This window comes from Danio rerio, chromosome 7 (assembly GCF_052040795.2).
Source record: "Danio rerio strain M-AB ecotype USA chromosome 7, GRCz13ab, whole genome shotgun sequence".
NCBI classification, from domain to species: domain Eukaryota; kingdom Metazoa; phylum Chordata; class Actinopteri; order Cypriniformes; family Danionidae; genus Danio; species Danio rerio.
Genome location: NC_141027.1, coordinates 48,117,993 through 48,142,191, shown reverse-complemented (window position 1 = coordinate 48,142,191; position 24,199 = coordinate 48,117,993). Strand labels below are relative to the sequence as shown.

General features: G+C 37.2%; 2 protein-coding genes across 16 annotated transcripts in view; one reads left to right on the top strand and one right to left on the bottom strand.

Moving 5' to 3' along the window:
• dpy19l3 (dpy-19 like C-mannosyltransferase 3) overlaps window positions 1–3,381 on the bottom strand; it is an 88,225-nt gene extending 84,844 nt beyond the window's left edge. For 7 of the 14 annotated variants that reach the window (XM_087261717.1, XM_087261721.1, XM_087261720.1 and 4 more), the window contains exons 1-2: window positions 3,335–3,381; window positions 2,248–2,376 (exon numbers count right to left, since the gene is read on the bottom strand). In XM_087261717.1, the coding sequence (XP_087117843.1) occupies window positions 2,248–2,356 (109 nt within the window). In that variant the 5' untranslated portion in view covers window positions 2,357–2,376; window positions 3,335–3,381. The remainder of the gene's footprint in view (window positions 1–2,247; window positions 2,377–3,334) is intronic. The other 7 variants (XM_087261716.1, XM_087261718.1, XM_087261719.1 and 4 more) reach the window with 1 other exon arrangement.
• Window positions 3,382–7,769: 4,388 nt separating this feature from the next.
• LOC147836099 (uncharacterized) lies at window positions 7,770–21,559 on the top strand. Of its 2 annotated transcripts, none has more exons than XR_015496142.1 (5): window positions 7,770–7,961; window positions 8,232–8,324; window positions 10,889–11,066; window positions 11,775–14,846; window positions 17,055–20,866. XR_015496142.1 is itself a non-coding variant. In XM_087261735.1 (5 exons), exons 1-5 carry the CDS (start codon window positions 7,895–7,897, stop codon window positions 17,118–17,120), a joined length of 483 nt encoding a protein of 160 aa, XP_087117861.1. In that variant the 5' UTR covers window positions 7,779–7,894; the 3' UTR covers window positions 17,121–21,559. The 2 variants fall into 2 exon arrangements, 1 of the variants encoding a protein (XP_087117861.1); XM_087261735.1 differs by having other exon boundaries at window positions 7,779–7,961; window positions 14,768–14,846; window positions 17,055–21,559.
• Window positions 21,560–24,199: the final 2,640 nt, after the last annotated feature.

The following is a 24,199-nucleotide window of genomic DNA, read 5'->3' as shown; positions in this document are numbered from 1 at the left end:
TTTTACAGATGCGCGGCACATTTTGCAAATTGCATCTGTCCTGTCATGTCGTCCATCCTTAAATCCATAATGTTGCTTGCCATACTTTAGATTTAAAACTCAGTGGGGAATAAAATGTTTGTTTTGCTTCTCGCGCTTTCTGAGGGCGCTCCACTAGCTTCATCCGCACACCTGATACACTGAGTTGTAGTGAAAGTGTACACATCCGCAAATCCGTTGCTAAGGCTTACTTTATGTAGGTCGATTAAATTATGCGCCAAAAACAGGTTGACAACACTTGTTAATAAATAAAAAATACATTCTATATTAAAAATACAAGCTGTATCTCGGAAAAATCGATGCATCTCGCAAAAACCGATGCATCTCGATTTGCTTCCAAAATTTCATTCATCCTCTGCTGCTCAACCGATGCACTCGCATCGTGCACGCGTATGACCGCGTATCGATACATATCGGTTAATCTTCCCATCCCTAATAAACACACAGCAAAGTCAGTAAGCTCTGTGTAGTAAACTTTGCTCTATCTGAAAGCAGCTGCAGGAGATTTACAGCTCATTACAGAGCCTGTTTCAATGCCAAAATGAGGACTAAATATGCTTAATACGATTAATAGCCAAGCCCTACAAAATAATGCACACCCCAAGATGGTACTGTTACTTTAAGTTATTTTCAAGTAAATTAGTCATAAGCAATTAATTATCTATACTACAGTTGTTACACCAACAGTACAGACAGTTGTTGAATTTGTCCTTGAAATGCTTTTGAATGCTAAAATAATTTCTTTCACATCTCAACTAATCCTTTTTTTATTTATTTATTTATTTTTGTGGGAGAAAAAAATCACTTCTGCAAGTGTTTCGGTGTTGTGTGCATGTGTCTATATAATATTAAATTGTATTCACATTAATTCATTCATTCATTATCTTTTCAGCTTAGTATCTTAATTAATCAGGGGTTGCCACAGCGGAATGAACCGCCAACTTATCCAGTATATGTTTTACGCAGCAAATCCCTTCCAGCCGCAACCCAACTCTGAGAAACACCCATCCACTCTTGCATTCATACACATACACTACGGCCAATTTAGCTCACCCAGTTCGCCTCTACCACATGCCTTTTGACTGTGGGGGAAACCGGAGCACCCAGCCAAACTCCACACAGAAATGCCAATTGACCCAGCCAGGGCTTGAACCAGGGACCTTCTTCCTGTGAGGCGATTGCGCTACCGACTGCGCCACCATGACCCAATTCTTTCACATTTAAAGTTGAAATACATAATACTGTACATGTCACTACAGTATCACAGTGATTCAGATGCATTGAGGTTTAGTGCTGATTAATTGTGTAACATCTATCTATCTAATCACATACAAAATAAAGGGTCCCACTTCATATTAAGTGGCCTTAACAAAAAGGTTCTTGCATTAAAAATAAATAAAATTCACTTTTTGTGTTCATATGGCATTGTACAAGACATATTGTACAATTGAGGTTGGATTCAGGTATGATCAGGGACAGGTTTGGTGGTATGGTTAGGTTTAAGGGTGTTTTAAAGTGTAAAGTATGGGTCAACGGTGTATTTATAAATGTAATCAATTTAAATGTAAGTTTATATAGTTTAGGGCACTTAATATAAAGTGAGACCAAATAAAGGTTTTATTCATACTTTTTTTTGTATTTTATACTTGTGTGTGCATTTACATCATTTTCCTTAGGCTTAGTCTATTTATTCATCAGGGATCGCCACAGCGGAATGAATCGCCAACTTATCTAGCATATGTTTTACACAGCAGATGCCCTTCCAGCTGCAACCCAGTACTGGGAAACATTCATACAAACTAATTCACGCACACACACACACACATGCAAACTACACAAGGAAATGACAACCAGCGACCTTCTTGCTGAACATTGACTAGATTAGCATGCCTTTGTCTTCTGCTTTGTCCTCACTCCATAAAAATCTGATTTATTTACAACATTTAATTTCAGTTTTCTTTTTTTGTAGCTCAATAATAAAACAAACAAATAAAAGGTTAAATATGAAAATCTCTTTTAAAGACATTCCCCAACCCATCTCAATCATTTTCCCTCTGGCGGGCCAAATCAAAAGAATAAATAAGGCCAACTTTGGCCCGTGGGCCCTAGTTTGGGCATCTCTGATTTAAAGAAAGCATCTGGGACAAACGAGGGTGAATAAATGGTGAGGAATTTTTATATCCGATCATTGCAAAGAACAGAACTGACCTGTTGGAAACCTTTCTCTGGGTTCAGCAACACACTCTGGCTTCAGGTTCTGAATGCCGGGCCCCGGCTCCTTCCCTTTACTGCCCTTCCTCTGCCTGACGGCAGTCATACTGGAATACAGGATTCCTGCTGGAGACGATTATAATGAGTGGTAGTGATAAAATCCATGCTTAATACAGTAAAAACATGGACATCTTGCTCATAATGGATGGATGGATGGATGGATGGATGGATGGATGGATGGATGGATGGATGGATGGATGGATGGATAGATAGATAGATAGATAGATAGATAGATAGATAGATAGATAGATAGATAGATAGATAGATAGATAGATAGATAGATAGATAGATAGATAGATAGATAGATAGATAGATGAGCCATTTAAATATGTGATCACTGTTTGAAAAGCTAAATCACACATGGGCGGTAATACAAAACCAAACAATAAACAAGCCTTAAAAACAGGCACGTTATTAGTACCGTGTAGTAAATATTTAATATTTAATGCATCTATGAAAATACTGTAGTCTACATAAAGAAAACATACGCACATCAGCTGTTTCTGCTAAGATTTACAATATGAAGGACTCAATCAGAAAGAAATTAAAATCAATAGCCTATCTTTCGCTCGTGAGCAAAAAAATCGCTGCGATACAGCGATCTAACATTATAGCCGTCAAATCGTAAACAGTAAAGCTAATAGAGCCAAACGATATCTATGCATGTCTGCTCCATAACACTTCGCGAACTATACGCGCAAGTTGAGAGCGTCCGTTACAAACAGCAACAAACAAAAGAGCGCAGTTGGGCTTAAAATACTGCAAGGGCTGCAATGCAAAACAATAAAGCATCGCGCCGCACTTGTTTCATTCATCCATTGATTCATTGGCAGGCCTGTGTTTTGCAGCGGTGTTTCCTGCTCACAGCTCAGCAACAATGTCAGGAGATCTCAGATCGCATCAGCCGCTGATCTCGGTCTCCAGAAAGGGGACAGACAGATAGCTGCATCCTACCTCATCTCGCTCATTGCAAATCATCACTTACTGTAAAACAATACATATTAATATGCACTATGTCTCTCACCCCGTTCAATGAAGCTCGTAGTTCCTTATCGGATGTCCGGTAGCTCCTCCTCCTTCACGGACACTCGCCTCCAGCCTGCGAGGGGCGCATACAAAAACAAACCTCTTCTCCATACGATTTACATAAGAGGGAGAAAAAATACAACAATATTAAATAATAACATAACATTTATATATGCGAGCACTTGGCTAATTCAGCAGCGTGTTGTTGCTCTTCTGCGAACTGACAGCACGCAGCGCACCACCGCCAACGGCTTTAAAACGAGCACGAGCGCAGGACAGGCTCTCATATCCAGCGCCTCACCCTCCTGAAGAAGATCCACACCTCTTCAGTCTCTCTACCTGTTGAACACTTGCCCCGGGTCGGATAGTCATGACAACCTTTACGACTATATATATATACTGTGCTAAACTGCAGCTTGTATCCATGAGTATAACACGTTTTAATATTACTTTAAAGTATTATTATTTAATTAAATAACAATGTCAGGGATGTTGTATGAATTTTAATTTCACTCAATATTGTAAAGTAGGCTATGCGACCAGAGGCAATAGGCCTACTGCATTATTGTTTAATTTGATGTTTCAGTAAATAAATAAAAATATATATTTTACAACCACAAACACAGACACGCTGTATATAAGCTCAAATCAGAAAAAGTTGGTACAATATAGAAAACATTTTTTTTAAAAGATGGGATGTTGATGGGATGTTCCTTTGGCTTGTATTTTATTGCAGACAACACAACAAACATTATTTAAGGTACGCCTCGTGATTTTTTTATGAACATACTCCAGTTTTGGTTCTTGCAACACATTTAAGTAAGACATTTACCACTTTATAATGTTTCAATCTCTTTTCACAACACTTAAAATACATTTAGGAACTGAAGACACCAAGTCATGAAGTTCAACAGCATGGGGTCTTCATTGTTGCATTATGTGCTTCAAAATGCACCACACATTCTCTATTAGAGACAGGTCGGGACTTTAGGCAGGCCAGTCAAGTATCTGTATCCTCTTCCTCCACAGCCAAGGGTTTGTAATGTGTGCAGAATGTGGTTTTGCAATGTCTTGTTGAAATATGCATTGGCATCCCTGGAAAAAATCTAACATGTAATACTCCAAAACTTTCATGTACATTTCAGCATTAATGGTGCCATCCGAAATACAAGTCCTAAATATTATTTTTTTTTTTATATATACTGTCCAAAGTTTTTCTGATTATGGAATATGAATTTATGCAATTATATGAACACTGCTAAGAGTGCTGCCCCCCGCATTCTGGCCTGCATGGATAAGCTGCAGACAGTGGATGAAAGCCCATAACTAGCATGGTGAAAGGTTTGGTTCTTTTTTCTCAAAAAGTTGACTTTTTTGCAGTTATTCGCCTTATTTTCTATTTAACTATGAGGTTTAAATATTGCATTTTAGCTTTTTTTATTCTAAATAACTAAAATTTGCATGTTTCTCCTACTCTTGTGTCTAGACTGAAAAATGTTTCTTTTATAGTGATGAACTGTTCATTATCTTTAAAGTGAATACTTAAACAAAAACATAGGAGCCTGAGAAAAATCCTTATTTTAGGAGAACATTTTAGATGACATTTAGAGGTTTTTGGATCTGAACTCTTCAAATATTCTTTCAACAATTTATTACTAACAATTTATTACATCATATATCATTAGAAAAAGGAGCCTATTGTCATTTATTGGGCAAATAACAAATTGTGCAGTACATTCAACTCTCCTTAGTTAGAATTTGGCCATCTGAATAATAAACCATATTAATATTAATACTGTAGAACTTAACAATTTTTCTAATCTCTTTTGGTAAAAAAAAAGAATTACATTTTGAAAGTTCATGGATAACAAAAATAGCCTAATTAGTATTAGAACTAACTTTATAAGCAGCTTTTGGTGCTACTAACCTTTTTAAAAGATATTTTCCTAGATTCAGAATAAAAGTTAGTTGTAGTGAAAGATGACTTCACTTACATCATGTTTTCTTGCACAGCTGGACATTGGACTATAATAGTCTGCATTCATTTGAAGCCTTATTAAATGGGTTAATTTCACAATTTATGATTGCATATGTCAAAATAAGACAAATGAGCTCATGTATGGGACAAATTCTGGACCTTTTATCAGTGTGGTGTGGGTCTTTCACACAGTATATCTAAAACCACAAGGTTGTGACACAATTATCAAGGTAGTAAAAATAAAACTGCATGTAAGGGGCGAATCAGTTTTATATTTTTAGCCTCTGTGGATGGGTCATTGGCTCACCAAAGATGTTGCTAAAAGATATCTGTTTTGCTTTAAATTGGTCAAAATTGAAATTGAAATTGGTCAAAATGCATAAAGCTGTGTCTAAACAAGTGGTGATAACTGTAATTAACTTATCGTTTATTAAACATTTGCTTAAAATAAACATCCTACTTTAAATTTTCCTGATATTCAGGGGATCAATGGCTCGTGTGATGTTGATTACTATATTGTAGTTTAAACTCACTAAATAACAGCCCATAATATTTGGCAGTTTATTCATTACATTTTGGTGGCATCTATAACCATGCACAGTGCTCACATGCACCGGCACCAGACTAGAACAGAAGTCATGTTGAATTTTTACACAGATGTGGGGATATTACACACCTTACAATGGAACACATTCTTTAAAGTCCTAGATCACCATCTTGCAATGTTTAAAACTGTTTACTGAGTTTTTATAGATTTTCTTATTTTATAACGGTGTTTATATTGGTTTTTGTGCACCTCTAAGATCTGGTCAACTTGCCTATTGACTACATTACACAGACCAAATGTACTTTTCTATAAGTTGTCTTCATAACTTAACTATGTTACAAATGAAAATCAATATGGAAAATATATAAAATTTGTGGTCAGCACTGCCTCCTCATAGCAAGAAGATCGCTAGTTCAAGTCCTGGCTGGGTGAGTTGGCATTTCTGTGTGGAGTTTGCATGTTCACCCCATGTTGGCGTGGGTTTCCTGCGGGTGCTCTGGTTTCCCCAACAGTCCAAAGATAGGCGCTATAGGTGAATTGAATAAACTAAATTGGCCATATGGATGAGGTAGTATGGATTTTTCCCAGAAATGGGATGCAGCTGGAAGGGCATCCACTGTGTAAAACATATGCTGGATATGTAAGCAGTTCATTCCACTGTGGCGACCCCTGATGAAAAAAAGGGACCAAACTAAAGTAAAATGAACGTATGAAAAAAAAAAAAAAAAAAAAAAAAAATATATATATATATATATATATATATATATATATATATATATATATATATATATATATATATATATATATATATATATATATATATATAAACATTTAGCTGCAGCACTGCTGGCCTTTAGAAAAGAACTCTGAGGTGTTGTGACTTCAGCTGCTTATTGTATTGTTCTGTGAATATTTCAATGGTTCTTATACTGTGTACTAATTACACAAGACACTGCGATATGCAATAAAAGGTATATTTACCATGTTAGAAGATGTTTTCGTCCTAACTATCTGCGATAGTGACAAGCAAAATGTATCTTTTGGAAATGGTTTCTATATCTATATCCGGAAAAACAACATAAACTACTACAACAATAATCACCAGTGCTGATCATGTGCATTATTCAGTGTCAAACGTTCTAATGTTAGTTTGAATCCTATTTAATGTGGTATTTATTGCCCTACTTTAAATGTAAGCAGATAGTCTACCTAGATCTTACCTCATCTCAGAACTAGCAAACATGAAAATGATCATCAAAACTGTGAATTAGTCACTCAGCATGTACTTTTAATATTGTTAAAGAGGTTTGATATGTATTCATTTACACAACACTAAAAAGAAAGCTGAAGAAAACTGTAATCGTTCACATAATATTTGTTTCTCCTATATTGAAGTCAATGATTACAGGTTTTCAGCTTTCCTCAAAATATTTAGTGTCCAAAAAAAAAAAAAAAAATGGAACCGTGGTAAACAGGGTAAATATTCATTTTTTGGGTGGGTTGAACTGTCTGAGCCTTGTTTGTGAAATCGGGTTATGTAATTAAAAGGGTGAAATGGTGTCCACTAACAGCCTCTAAAATCTATTCATCATATAAACTAAATATCTTCCATAAAATCTAATACCCCTAAATACATTGGAGCTCAACACATTATACCTTTATCTTTCCTCATTATTTTACAGGAACACCGGTGACAATGCCGCTATGTTTGAGATGTCATTTACCAAGCTAATGATGCCAATTTATTTACAATTGTTCATGATGTAAACAAAGTTTTAGAACCATTGAAAGCAACAAATGTAACCTTGGTTAGTTTCCATTTTGAGGGTTTGCCCCAGATATGCAGACTTAAAGCAGTTTATCTCTGACAGCGGGAGTCCATTTACACACAAGACCCTGTTTGACTGCACCTTGACTACTGTTGCTATGGCTCCCATCGCCTTTAACATTCATAAGACTGAATGCTCTTGTCTGCAGTGAAAGAAAGTGTTTCTTTAGCATTCAGACTTTAATTAAATGACTTCTTTGAAAGCATGCTGTCCTCGTCGTCGTCTTCAAGTCAAAGCAACAGCAGAGCAATATCGAAGGAGGATTTAAAAGGCAAGTGGCCCAATTCTTCATTCACAGTTAGAGGGCAAAATTGTCCTCATGCATTGTTATGCTTCCATTTCACCATTATATTTAGCTAAACACTTTCTCTCTGCAGGCGTATTTGGTCCTGCTTTCAGCAGGTTATCAGTTACAGTAGAGTCCTCTATTTAGAAACAAATCTGAAAGACTCAGCATTTTAACTGCTTAATGCCACATCTTTTATCATTGTAAATGGGACCGATAACCCTTATCACCTTCCTGTTTTCTTGCTTTAATTAGATCTATCAGCATCTACTCTAACCGACGATGAGGACAGTATAGCTTCGCCAGCAAAAGGGATAAAATGTGAATCAGAGGGTGCAGCCACCTCAGGTGAGAGAGCTTAGTCACCCGGATCGATCTGAAAAGTTTAGCAACATTCAGTTACAAACTCCAAATAAGACATTGGTATTTGCACATCTTTTCTCATAAAAGCTGCATATAGTCAAAAGGTCAGTCTTTTGAGTTATTTGCTTGACAGGATATTTTACAGAAAGAAATAGCATTTGCTGTTAAGGTATTCATCCACAGTCATAGCTATGTATCTATTCATTTACTCACATTTAAGTATATTGCAGATGGAAATCCATACAGTAAGTCCTAAAAATCCACATTAAAATCGAATGCCCGAGTCATACATTTTTATTTTTGATAATAAGATATATACATATATTTGAACATAATGTTTACCAGATAAATTCTTCAAATTTTTAAAATTAATTTAGAAATAAATTCAGCAGATTTTGATTGGGTGAACTGACAAGTGGACTCATCGCATCGATCTCATTGCAAACCATCTCAAATGTTAGACTTTTTGTCTCATCTGGTTTTTACAAAACAAAACCATTATTAAAAACCAAGGTTTGCTGATCTGAGATGGAAGCCATATATTTAAGAGTTCACACTTAGCTGATGATTGACAACAACGCGTGTTTGGCATGCTGTCCCAGGAGAGATTCTCAGAAGATCCTCAAGCCCGAGGCCCTCTCCCGTTTTGTAGGGTGAGAAGGGAGTTTGAGCTCAGGTAGATCTCGAGAGCTCCTTGGATATTTCTGGGCCTATTAGAATTTGCTCTGGCAAGATAGACCGCTGACTGAAAGGCATCTATTGGAGCCTAGAACTACATGCACATCTACAGTACCAATTTGGTTTAATCAATGCACCAATACCTCATGTTTTTGGACTGTGGGAGAAAAAAGGGGAACCCGTGGGAAACCCACATGAGCACAGGAGAACATGTAAACTCTGCACAGAAACACCAACTGGACCAGCATAGACTCGAACTAGTGACCTTCTTGTGAGGCAACAGTCCTAACCACTGAGCCACCATGCCGACTATTCTAGATAATATACTATATAGGACAGAAAGGGAGGAGTAGGGGTGGATGGGGGATTGATTCTTCAAGACGAAGATAATGTGTATGGATTCATCTGATTGATAAATCATGGGATAGCTAATACTGGACCTACACAGTACACACACACACACACACACACACACACACACACACACACACACACAAATGAACATTATGAAAACTAAAGTTGTGCACTTTGTGTTTCACTTTCAATATTTGGTACGATTGTATTTATAATAGAAGTGAACTGTGCCAGAGTTCGCACGAACCGTCCCCTAAACCACCGGGTACGTACGGGTACGGTTCACGGATGTGCACCCAAATTCAAAAGACACGTTCACACAAGCTAAACATACCGTACTTTGATGTCAAACGAATCCGAGTCCGGACCAAAAGTGCTAGTGTGAAAGCATCCGGTTCAATTGCACTTTATTATTTTTTACTTATCATGAGTTAAATAGTTGAAGCATTTTCTTGTTACATTAAAAAATATATATATATTTATTTATTTATTTAAATGGTTAGATGTGCACCTGTTTTTATACACAACAATAAAATTTACACTTTACAGAATTAAAATGTAGGTCACACTTCATTTTGATGGTCAGTTTGTTGAATTTAAGTTACATTGCATCTACATGCCAACTAATTCTCGTTAGATTATAAGTAAACTATTAGCTTGTGGTTAGGGTTAGGGTTAAGGTTAGGGTTAGTGTAAGTTGACATGTACTTGCAAAGTTACTTATAGTCAGTTAAATGTCTGTTTAACAACAGTATCAACAGATATAAAGTAGACAGTCTATTAACACTCAAATGAACCATCAAAATAAAGTGTTATACATATATAATATACAATAGCTAAATCAAAGATCTTGAGGACTACTTATACCTGGATTTTATATTGGCAAATCTCTGGGCTCTAACTATTGACACAACAGAGTACGCTTTTAAATCATGCATACATCGCTCTACAAATAGGTTTGCCTTGATTTGATCATCCGGTCGACTTGCCAATCTCTTTCCTCTCCGGTGTTGTACTGCTTCGAGAAAAAAAGAAGACTTTAGTCCTTGATATGCCAAAAATGAATATATTCATTCATCTCACAACATCATCTCATACATTCTACAAAAATCAATAGGCAATGAACCAATCTCAGACAACAAAGAAAGGTTAATGGTGGATGTTATAAAGTTATAAATCTACATTTGTTGTCTCACAAGAGCTGGACCTTGATCTTTTGGCCTGTGGGTGGTATGGAATACTTAACATAGATCAATAGAAGAGTAACCCTGAGCCCTAGATTCCCAATGGTCAACACAAACTGCATGTAATGAGCAACCCTAGTGTTCAACTTGCACTTTACGGAGCAAAGGCCCAGCCTTCTTATACTCCTTTGGCTAAAATTTGGAGGCCCTTTTTTTTGTCCGAGGCTCTGGTGCACTGACCCAGCCCTGAACAATCATGCACATTTATGTATCTTAATTTATTCTGAAATTATAATCAAAACCCCATATGTGACTGTGATTAATGCCAAACAGGTCAGGTTTCGTCAGATGTGAGTCCCAGAGAAGACCAGCACCATCTAAAACCCAGAGGTACGACTGAAGTGAGACACAGATACAAGACTCACACTCGGCTGCTAAAAGAAAAGTTGGATCAGATCAAGGCTGAGATGCAGAAGATCTCTAAAGTCCACCTGCATCAGCGCCCTGAGAGGTGAACGAGAGTCAAATCTGTTCTCCAGACCTAGTTTATAGCAGAGTTAGTGTCCCAGAGGCTTATTCTTGGACTACAGTTTTGACAAACTCTTTTACTGTAAATATGTCAGTCGAAATTCATTGTCTTGAATAATACAGACAAAGAGATCCAAGTTAATTCATTGTTGATTTATATCAATGAAAAACCCAGCAAGTTAACTCATATAATTTTAGGAAACGGTTTGTCTTTGAAAAAAAAATGATTTGTTACTTTACCAATAGTATAATGCCCATATGCACAGTTATTATATCTCTGTCTCCACCTGAAAATGAAAAGTTGCTGTTTTCTTGGCTGATATGGCTTGGAACTATACTCTCATTTCAGTGTAATAATCTTTGAATCGGATTTTAACCATAACTGCCTCCCTCAATAGTTTTCTTATTTAAAGGTTGACTCTTCTGTTATTCAATTAATTGAATTCCTGTTTATTTCTATAGCACTTAACATAGAAATTCTAGTAAATTGAAACTGTGTCAGTCAAGTTTTCAGAGTTAATGTTCAACTTAGAAGCCCAAACACTGAAGAACAAAGCCATCGATGCGTCCCAAACCTAACAAGCCAGTGGCAACAGTAGCGAGAAACTAATTTTTACCAATTGGCGAAAGTGAACAAGAAAAAAACTCGAGAGAAATCAGGCTCAACTGAGAACAAACATTTCTCCTCTAGCCAAACTTCCTGTGCAGAGCAGCAGTCTAGACGTTGGAGGCTGGAGAAAGCTGGTTGTCCATCATGGAGAAACTGCATGTGTGCGAGTAGGTCACCGGAGGGTGTACAGGCTGGCCCACAGGATCAATGCTAAGACTCGTCTGTCACCGTGGTCTTACAGGAACAAGTCTTATGCTCTCCAGTCCTTAATGACCACCATAGCATCTGCTCAGGATATGGCCTTGTCTAGGATAATGGAGACCTCAGGATAATGAAAAAACACACTAACATAAGTGTAGAAGCCGTTCAAATTATAATGTCCTTTGGGAAGTGTTCCTGGTTACGTTTGCCCTAATTAATACAGCCTAACAATTGCCTAAGAGCAAAGATTTCTGGAGGGCCACAGCTCTTCACAGTTTTGCTCCAACCCTAATCAAACACAGCTGATCCAACTAATCAAGGCATTGACCACCTCGATTATTTGGATCAGCTGTGTTTGATTAGGATTGTAACAAAACTGTTACGCGCTGCGGCCCTCCAGGAATTAAGTTTAAGACCTATGCTTTTGAGGATTTGGATTTCAAAAGTATTTGTATTCAATGTGTATGCTTATGCAAATAGATAAGTCTTTAATCTAGTTTTAAACTGACTGAGTGTGTCTGCCTCCCGAACTGTGCCAGGAAGGCTGTTCCAGAGTTTAGGTGCCAGATATGAGAAAGATATACCGCCTACAGCTGATTTGATATTCTGGGAATAATCAATTGTTCAGAATTAATTGAACATATTGGACGTGAGGGGCTATAGTACATCAGGAGCTCCCTCAAATACTGGGGAGCTAAGCCGTTCAGGGCTTTTTAGGTAGTCAATAAAATTGTAAAATAAATTTATACGATATTTATCAGTGAGCCAATGCAATGATAAAAGAACTGGAGTAATATAATCATATTTCTTTGTATTAGAGAGTACTCCAGTAGCTGAATTTTGAACTAGCTGAACCAGGTTTGTTAATGAGGCCTACAGGGCAACCGCCTAGTAACACATTACAATAGTCTAACCGAGAGGTCATGAAAGCATGAATAAGCTGTCAAAGTTTGGCTCCATTTTTAAGATGAAAAAATGCAGTTTTACAGATGCTTGAAATCTGGCCTTCAAATGCCAAGCTGCTATCAAAAATCACCCCCATATTTTTGACTGACTGAAGACGAGGACTGAACTGAGAGTCCATCAAGGGTTAGACAATCTTCTAGTTTAGTTTTTTGTGAGGTTTTTGGTTCCAATAAGCAAGACCTCAGTTTTATCTGAATTTAGTAAGAAGAAGGTTTTAGTCATCCAGTTTTTAATATCAGCTATACAATCTGTTAATTTCGTAAATTCATAAAAATGATTAGGTTGAGAGGACATACAAATATTGTATCATCAGCATAACAGTGAAAACTAGCTCCATGTTTTTTAATGATATCGCTTAGTGGTAGCATATATAGTATGAAAAGTAAGAGACTAAGAACTGAGTCTTGTAGTACCCACAGGGTACTTTTGAACTGTTTGATGCCTCTTCATTAACTAATACAAATTACATCATTAGTCCAACAAAAAATTAAAAGTTGCTATTTTCTAGGCATATATGGGTAGGATCTTTATACTCTTATTTCAGCATATAATAAATAAATAAAAAAACTACAGCAGTTGCAATGATATTATCTATTTACCTATTAGGACTATTTACAGGGGCTGTATAACATAATTGCACCTGTGTAGCCATGGTGCAGCATGGTTTCTTCATTAGTACTTGCCATCAAGAGTAAAATTTCTAGCCATATTGGTTCGAAAATACAAACAGTGTTCTAACAGCAAGAATGACACTGGTTAAAAGTCCTTACTGGACCAGTCAATATTTCTGTGCGGAGTTTGCATTTTCTCCCTGTGCTCATGTGGGTTTTCCCACAGTTTCCTCTCAGTCCAAAAATATGCAATATAAGTAATTTGAACATACCAAATTGGCACTACAGACAAGCTCTTAGTAAGCAGTATAGCTATCCCTATAATCTGTCATGAGCCATTAAAAAGTCAGCGGAGTTTATCAAGATCTACCTAAGCTCAAACTCCCCTCTTACCCTGGTAACAGGAGGGAGCCCAGGGCTCGAGGATCTTATTAAGCTCAGGGCTCTCTCCTAGGACAGCATGCTGAACAAGCTTTGCAATCACCAGCTGAAAGTGAACTCTTGAACTGCTAACGTCATAATCGGATTCAATGATTTATGCTAAGCTAAGCTAAGATGCTCCCTACACACCTAGAGATCGACTGAATGGATTCAATAAGGGTCAAATATAACATTAATTATTGTAGTTGTAAAATAAGCCTATATGCCAATGACCACCTGCATGTTGGTCTTCTACTTGCTGCCAAAACAGTGCTGACCAACCAAGGCATTTGACTTTTGTTCTGCTTATCTTCAGCAGTTTGTGCCCTTTGTTTTTTTTCTAACTGTGAAACAGTGGCCCAGTTCAGTGTTGTGGACAAACGAAGCAGTGCAAAAGCAATTCTAAGTACATTTGATCCAATATTCTGTACTCACCCAAGAGTATGGGTAAAAATCAAAAAAGTTATACTATGTACTGTAGGGTGGAACAACACAGCTCAAGGTTAAGTGCAGTGTAAAAACCCCTTCAGACTTTATACTTACAGATTCTCACAACCAATACCAGCACTAAACATCCTGAAGGCTGTTTTTATATAGTCCTTGCATTTGGAGTGTATACAATACACAAGGTCCCTGTTTGGCTTCAAGAGCTTTTAATAAATGGAAAATCTCCACAGTAGTGGCAGTGCATTTCATATGACAGCTTATGATGTTCACAACAGATAAGAACGCACACAGAGACCAGTATATGCTCTGCCTGAGGTTCCTGCCAAATATAGTCAGCAGTATTTCTTTAGATCTTTATCTCGCCGTGCTGTGTACACTGCCGGCACCTTCATCTGACACCATACGCAATCTCTAAATATCTCTGCGCAGGAAAGCGTATCATCCATTTGTGTGGAACACTCTGAGCCCCTACAGAGACACTACGGAGATTGACCACCTTCTCACAATGGTAAGTCTCCTTTCCCTGTTAATATACCATGATCAGATGAGCATGATGGAATAGTATTAATGTAATAACACTCTATAGAATTATCTCGCTTCCATATTTTGGAGAGAAAACATACTATGCAGTTACAAATAATCTAATTGTTCTTTCGAATAAGCAATCTCTGATGAAAGCTAGGATAATCTTCCAGTACCAAATTTCATAAGTTACACAGGGTTAGAAATCATTCCTGGGTATTCTTAGGCTTAATACAATTTCTGCTTCTACACTACCTGACAAAAGTCTTGTCGTTGATCCCAGTTGTAAAAGCAATAAATAATAACTTGACTTCTAGTTGATCATTTGGAAAAGTGGCAGAAAGTAGATTATTCAGATGAATTATCTGTTGAACTGCACCCCAATCATCTCAAATACTGCAGACCTATTGGAACCTGCATTGACCCAAGATTCTCACAAAAATCAGTCAAGTTTGGTGAAGGAAAAATCATGGTTTGGGGTTACATTCAGTATGGGGGTGTGCGAGAGATCTGCAGTGTGGATGGCAAGGACATCAACAGCCTGAGGTATCAAGACATTTGTGCTGCCTATTACATTACAAACCACAGGAGAGGGCAAATTCTTCAGTAGGATAGCGCTCTTTCACATACTTCGGCCTCCACATGAAAGTTTCTGAAAGCAAAGAAGGTCAAGGTGACACAGGATTGGCCAGCCCAGTCACCAGAAATTAACATTGAGCATGTCTATGGTAAGATGAAGGAGGCGGCTTTGAAAATGAATCCAAAGAATCTTAAACTCTGGGAGTCCTGCGAGAACGCTTTCTTTGCCATTCCAGATGACTAATAATAAATTATTTGAGTCATTTTCCACTGCACCATGACTTTATATTATTTGGTGTACATAATTTCTGTTAAGTGACAAGATTTTGTCTAAACAAAGTCAGACCTTACTGTACTAATTAATAATTAAAAATCAAGGCATGATCATACTTTTTTTTTTTTTTTTTGTAAAATAAGCATAATCTAGAGGCAAATTATCTACTAGAAGTCAAGTTATTTTTTGTTCATAAAACTTAGATGACGACAAAACCTTTGTCAGGTAGTGTATATTCGACAAATCATCATTTGTTTGGTTACATTTATTATTGTGTTCCACGATCAATATTCTTCAAAGAAAAGTTTTTGAAAAAATGCTAATGTCACAACAAGTTAAAGACCTTAAAGTATACCACATATGGTGGGAATTTTACCACGTTTTTTTTTTCTTTTTTTATTAAGTCCTTATATTTTCTTGTGATTTACATTCATAAACATGTGAACAACATGTAAACTAACATTGCTTACAGTTTTGTGCTTATTTAATGCTTATAATATATGATGATGTGTATCGGTGCTGACAATTGGGTTTAGGCATTAAGAGATTAGTTCTCCCAAAAACAAATATTCTGTTATTAATTGCTCACCATCATGAAGTTCCAATCCCCTGAGACCTTTGCTCATCATCACAACACAAATTAAGATATTTTAGGCAAAATCCAGGAGCTCTCTTATAGAAACAGTCAGGAGACATTCAAACCTTGTCAAAATTTTCTACAAGACTTCAGTGGTTTGCAATCATACAAAGCTCCAAAAACACTTTGGTGCACAAAAGAAAACTGTAAAAACTGTTTAGAAAGATGATAACTTGGGTTAAACACCATGTGAACGACTCTTCTGTAGATCTTGTGAATGTGTAGATAAGTGTAACCATATAGCTAATCTATTCAACGTAAATAATATACAATCAGGTCCATACATATTGGTACATCAACATAATTCTAACATTTTAAACAAACTAGATGTGCTTTAGCAGCAGACTGTCAGCTTTAATTTGAGGGTGTTTACATCTAAATCAGGTGAAGAGTGTAAGAATTACAACAGTTTTAACATGTACCTCCCACTTGTTAAGGGACCAAAAGTACAAAAGGACAGAATAACAATCATTAATCAAACTTTCCCTTTTTAATCTTTGGTTGCAAATTATTTGCAGTCAATTATGAGTGGGACGCATAGACATCATCAAACGCTGGGTTTCATCCCTGATGATTCTGTTAGTAAATAGTCCCAAAAATATAAGAATTGTATAGTGTCAATGTCCCAATATTTTTGGACCTGACTGTATAGCTTGAATAAATGTTTTTTTGAATCTACTCCTAAATATAGTGTATTTTTTCAGACAGCCAATCAAGACAGAAGGAAACAACGTTCTTTAACAAAGGAAATCACTTGGGTTTCTAAATGACACTTGTATCCACTTGCTATATACGCCTAAATGTGCACTTTTTTCCTTGTCTTTGTCTGAGTCTGCTGTTTATTGAATGTCTCATGAGAAGCTCTGGCCCCAATCAGATGCATGACATGGAGATTACTTCAAACACCGGATCCCCACAGCTCTCTATGCAGTGGCAAGTGAAAAGAGAATAACTGCTACATTATTCATCATGTCCTTCATGCAAGTCTCCACATCATTTAAACATTTGTGCACAATTGTACCCCTTAGAAACTTTTTGTGTGTGTGTGTGTGTGTGTTGAATATGCAATTGGTACCTTCATAAAATGGAATCTACAGCTGTGAACAGTCCTTTATTGAATTTCCACTAAAAAGTTAGACATCACAATGGCCTGGAAACGCCTGGGCATCCGAACGGTTCTGGTTAAAAGAAATAAAAGATGTGGCAGCTGACATGAAAGGGCTGAAGATTATCAAAGAGATGTATGAAATAAATTGGCAAGCGGCTCATCTTAAAGAAGGATTATGGGGGAAGAAAAGCGTAAATGTTTAATGGCTGCCTCTTTTCTTCTTGGAAGGCACTTGTTTGTCTGACTTTAGTCCTTGATAAGCACAAAGAAGAAAGTGGGTTGCAGTCATTTTCTTTATTTTGTTACTTCTCACTTTATTTCCCTATTTAAGAAGTCCAGTTAGAGAAGTCGGGGACTTCAAGCGTATTTTAGTTCGCTTCCTCATATTTTAGGGAACCAGCAAAAAATTCTGAAGCTCAGGAGAGAAAGTTCCTCATGTATTTTCCTTCCTGATTCCACTTGCTCAAGCATAAAACTGAACTTTTATGTTATGGAAATTGAAAAACTGGAGGTTTGGAATTAACTGGCAAAGAAGCACCAAGAGGGGTCACTCAAATGTCACAAGCGTGTCCAAGTATTTTCCCTTTTCTTTTGTATTTCCCCACCTCGCAAGTCATCTGCTAAATCTTTTCTTTCACTGGGACCGTGAAAAGCTGATCTCGTAAATGACGACATCAGTGGGCTTTTTAGAATCCACCAGGGATCCATGTAACTTGAAAGGATTATAAAAAGGTACAGACTTGTGCTGCCCACCAAAAAAAAAAAGAGCCAAATTCATCCATGGCTTATCGCTGCTCCAGCAGCTTTCAGTTACAGCTAAACCCATAAGTCAAGCTTCTCTTTTACCCACTGCTGTTTTTAATTTGCTTTAAAATTCAATTAGCTCATTTTTTTTAAAGACTTAAACACATTCCAGTTTTGTGGTCATTAGATTCTGGCTCAGTTGGGTATTAATTCAAATGCAGTCTATCCTTCCGAACCCCATCATGGCCATAAGTAACACTCAGTCTTCCTTATTAGGTAGGCTACTCCTGTTCAACTGCCTCTATAAATTATTAATCAGCCAATCACATCACAACATCTCACTGCATTAAAGCTTGTAAACCTGGTCCAGACAATCCGCTGAAGTTGAAACTGATTTGTTTGATTTGAGTGACTATGAGTGAGATTGTTGATGTCAGTTGGGTCAGCTGCTGCCTAGATGTAAAAAAAAAAAAAAATGGCTAGAGTGGTTTTAGTAGATAAGACAACAGTAACTCAAATAAATATTTGTTACATATAGCATCTGCAGATAAGTGTCTGTGAAATCACAACAAAACATTGGAGCAGATGAGCTACAGCAGCAGAGGAGCACATCGGCGACACTCCTGACAGAGCAGAAAACTGAGGCAAAACGTCACATGAGATCAGAATTTGGCATACATCAGATGAATGCATTAAACTTTATGCCCTTTAGTACCAACTGAATATTTAAAAGCCACAGTCTAGCCATGCATTCATTCATTCATTCATTTTAATTTTGGCTCAGTCCCTTTATTAATCTGGGGTTGACACAGTGGAATGAACCACCAACTTATCCAGCAAATGTTTTACACAGCGGATGCCCTTACAGGAAACCCATGCGAACAGGGGGAGAACATGCAAACTCCACACAGAAATGGCAACTAATCCAGTTTCAAGTTTCTTGATGTGAGGCAACAGTGCTACCCACTGCACCACCGCTCTGCCCTACCCATGCATTGCTTTACATATTAGCAGAAAAGTGGCTTTATTATTCAAAGGATTATAATGATTATGTCATTCAAATTTTTAAAGGAAGTCATGCCTTGAAAACCCATCCCTAAACCAAATCATCATCAGGGGATGAGCAAATCATCCTGAAATGTACGATGCTCAACAAATCCATCTTCCATCATTTAATCAGTCATCTGCACGTCAATAACTGTCTGGTTTAGCTCAGCCACCAAATCCGACCTCTGAAGACTATGTTGAATAATTCAGACTGCTGAGTGAATCATTGGTATAACCCTCCCTACTCTCCAAGAACTGTATTTATCCAGAGCGAGCAGAAGGGCTGCCAAAATCACTCTGGACCACTCACACCCAGCACACTGCCTCTGTGAACTCTTACCTTTTGGTCGACGCTACAGAGCACTGCGCACCAGAAGCCTGGTACAGAAACAGTTTCTTCTCTCAGGCAATCCCTCTCATTACCACTTGATGATAGTAATTGCGGAATCAACATCACTACTTGCTATCCACTTTTTATACATATATACACTTATTTAACAACACACTTTACATGCCAATTTGCACATAACAGTTGCACATATGATGTTGTATACAGTAATATAGCTGCACATACACTTGTCAATTTGTATCGTTGCATTCACTACTGTTTTTAGAATATTTTTATTATTGGTTTTTCGTCCTCTCTCTGTATTTCTGTTGCACTGTAGAAGCTCTGTCACAAAAACAAATTCCTCGTATGTGTGAACATACCTGGCAATAAAGATTTTCTGTTTCTGAATCTGATTATACAAATTCATATGAATTAGCCAAATGATGTGATGGCTATTTCCATCATGACAGCATGCCATTTAAAAGCTCAAATAATCTCACACTGTGTTCTTGAACATGACACTGACTTCTCTATGCTCAGATGTCCTTCACATTCACCAGACCTCACACTACCCCCCCCCCCATCCCCCAAAAAAAGTTGCTGTTTGTTCAAACTATTTATTTAAAATGAGCTGAATAAACAATTATTGGCGAGGCAGTGGTGCAGTAAGTAGTGCTATCACCACACAGCAAGTTGGTTCGTACGCTGGTTCGAATCTGGGCTCAGTTGGTGTTTCTGTGTGGAGTTTGCATGTTCTCCCTGCCTTCGGGTGGGTTTCCTCCAGTTTCCCCCACAGTCCAAAGACATGCGGTACAGGTGAATTGGGTAGGCTAAATTGTCCATAGTGTATGAGTGTGTGTGAATGTGTGTGTGGATGTTTCCCAGAGATGGATTGCGGCTGGAAGGGCATCCGCTGCGTAAAAACTTGCTGGATAAGTTGGCGGTTCATTCCACTGTGGCGACCCCAGATTAATAAAGGGACTAAGCCAACAAGAAAATGAATGAATGAATGAATGAATGAATGAACAATTCTTGAGTTTGTCTTTGGGCTGACTTAATTATTTTATGTTCAATCCACTTAAATTTGCAAAAACAATTAATTTAAATTAATCAATTTGCGTTGGGACAGCATGAAGGAATTGTGTGGAACTCAGTACCTTTTTTTTTTTTTACAGTGCAATCCAATTAAGCACCTTTGGGATGTACTGGAACATGAGATTTACACAATGGATGTACAACCAACAAGTCTAAATAAATTGTGTTATGGCATTATGTCAGTATGGAGCAAAATATTTAAGGAAAATGTCCTGTCATAATTGAAGTGATATCACCCAGCAATCAATCTACTTTTTATTTAATCAAAGGGGTAGTTTACCCCCCCAAAAAAATATTTGGTCATCATTTACTCACTTTTAACTTGTTTTAAACCTGATTGAGTTTCTTGTTGATCACAAAAGAAGATATTTTGAAGAATGCTTTACACCTCTAAACATTAACTTCCTACTATAGATGGTTTCCAGCTTCCTTCAAAATATATTCTGTGTTCAATAGAGGAAGAGTAATAGTAAGTTTTGACTTTCATCTTGGTCTCTTTAAGTGTCTCCAAACCTGTGTGTGATTCTGTGATTTGTTGAACACAGAAGAAGATATTTCAAAGAATGTAGCTAATGAAATTCAGTAGGAAATAATAATAAAAAAAAAATAGGTGGAGGGTAAATAAATTAAAGAAATTAAATTGTTTAATGAAATTTCCCTTTAAGGCAGTTCTGAATGCATAAAGTGTATCTAACTGACCGGTGAATGCATCTTCCTGTAAATGTTATGATGAACTTAAAACAGGAAGCATCAAATACGAGACAACAAACATACCTACGGTGAAGTGTCATGGATTATACCGGCTCAGTACAGTAGTTTTATGTAGCCAACAATGCTGAAAACCTTTATCAACAAAACATAAAACACACGGCTACTGAAAGGTCATTTCTGACTGATTTGCTGTCATTTTGTTATATGCATTCTCATAAAACTGTTCCAGGTTGTGGCCTGTGATATTAAGTAACGGTGGCTTGGCAAATGTCACAGGAGCCACACAAGTAGCCACAGGTAAAACATTAAAGCCTAAAAAGGAAGGAAAGTAATTTAGATAATTTCATCATATGCAAGTTATGTCAAGTCATACAGAAAAGCTCATTCGTTTTTGACTGCTAAACTAATTCACACACTCACCGATATTTACATTTCCCATATATGAAATGAGATTAATAATAGCACTACTGTAATTTATTTTTTAAGAACAGCTAAACGCGGACATGCACACTACATGCTACTTTTGCCCCAGAGCCAGAAAAAGACATTCGATACACAATTAAAGCGGGCAGCAGCCTAAGGTTAATTCATACACATGATTTCAGCAGGATTACTTTAACAATGTTGCAAATAAGCAGTTTGATAGAGTTTTAGATATAGTACAGACAAGGCCAAGTTAGCTTTGTAAGCTTGATGACAAAGATGTGTATAGAATGATGCAAAAATGTAACCTTGAACAACCACAAACAGCCCTTTATGTTTCATATAAATCGTTAGAGCAAGGACATCTAAAAACAACCTTCAGAAAAAATATTGTAATGGAATATGAACAGTGGTGGAAAGAGTATTGAAAAAGCATACTTGAGTAAAAAACCATTACTTGCCTAAAAATGTTGTGTGAGTAGAGTAAAAGTACCTGTTGTAAATATTGCTCAAAGTAGGAGTAAAAGTAGCCCTTTTAAAAGTACTCATGAGTAGTGAGTGGTGAGTATTATGCTGTTAAAAGTTTATGCATTTACATTTAATTTGTGGATGTGTGTGTGTAAACGTAACATTCTGTAGTGCATTTAGTTATTGCCCAGCAGGCACACAATGTCATTATCACGTAACATAAGGTTAGATTTAGGTTGTCATGTCAGGTGACCAAAATTCAATATCTAGCCAGCGTTTAAGGACAACACTATTTGGATGTCCAATAATGACATCAAATAATGTTGATATTTGGTTGATTTTAGGTTGTTAGAAAGTGACCAAAATCCAATGTTGAGCCAACATCTTAAACCAACATCCTATTGATGTGAAATACTAAAATTTATTCATCAGTTATGGCAACCAAAATTCAACGTCTGATAGATGTCATGGTGGTAACGTCGACACAACGTCAAGCTGTAACATCATTAGACGTTGATATTTGGTTTGTTTTAGGTTGGACGTTGGACAGTGACATCGGGCTGACATTGTGTTCTGATGTAAACCCGATTTTCATTTCCAAACTAAATGCAGCGTGCTGGGTGTTTAAGGCCATTTCGGTCATCATACAGTAAATATCCATCATCTTCTCATTAGTGACATGCATCTAAACTAGGGGTGCTTATACTCAGTCCTGGAGGGCCGGTGTCCTGCAAAGTTTAGTTCCAATCCCAATTAGCAAACATGGGCTAGCTAATCAATCTCATACTAGGCTTTCTAGAAACATCCGTGCAGGTGTGTTGAGGCAAGTTGGAGCTAAAATCTGCAGGACATCGGCCCTCCAAGACTGTGGCTGTTTCTCAATATGCGTTCTTCAGCAGTCTTGCGTCCTCGTGTAACGTCATCATCAGCTGCCAAAGTTCAGTTCCAATACTCAAGACCGCAAGTACGAAGGACACGTGAAATTTCCCGGATGTGATGTTGATATCGAGGACGCACCGATGCAGACTTCAGCACCGAACTCGCTCTGGAAGTCCCAGAAGTCATTGCGACTGAGGTGGGAAGCGAAGCATTTTATCTAGATTTATTATTAAAGTTAAGAGATTTAACTTATTTACCTCAGGAGTTTCCCTAAATGAAACAGTGAAGGTAAACATTACCATGGACATCTTAATAAAGGAATAAACACATTAAGGGTGTTTGTTTGCTGAAATTCGTATTAAAATCAGTTTTATTTATATTGTGCAGAGTATATTGATAATGTTTTTATGCAAAGTATATATTTTCAAAAGGGGGGAAAACAATAAATTGTTGTATGAATGCTGTTATGTTTAAATAATTTACCATTTAAAATGCGTGAAGGTCATGTGACCATCAGGAAGAACGCAGCATCTCATTTCTCAAAGGACGCGTTCTGGGCCCTCGTGGTCTCCTGAGTTCGTTCTTCCGAGGACACCTGGCAAGACCGGGCTCCACAAGAACGCAAGTCCGTTCTCTGCGTTCTTTGAATTGAGAAACAGCCTGTGTTTGGGCATCCCTGATCTAAACAGTCTCTGGGTCAATGTGTGTAAAGATTTTGAACATCTTCTTGGACACTTAATGCTTCCAAACAGTTTGCTGCAATGTAAAGTGCACATGTCTTGAAGTAGTTCATTATGATGCAATTTACCTTCTATGTGTGATTTGATTGGACAGGAATTACAGGACTAATTTTTCTAATTCCCATTAAAAAGAAAAAATAAAGTAGTGACGGCAGGTTAAAGGAAAGTAGTGAGAGGAATGTACTCAAGTGAGAGTAAAAATACACATTTTTAAAACTTCTTGATAAATTACAATTCCTGAGAAAAAGTAATTAATTACAGTAATTTGAGTATTTGTAATTAGTTACTTTACACCACTGAATA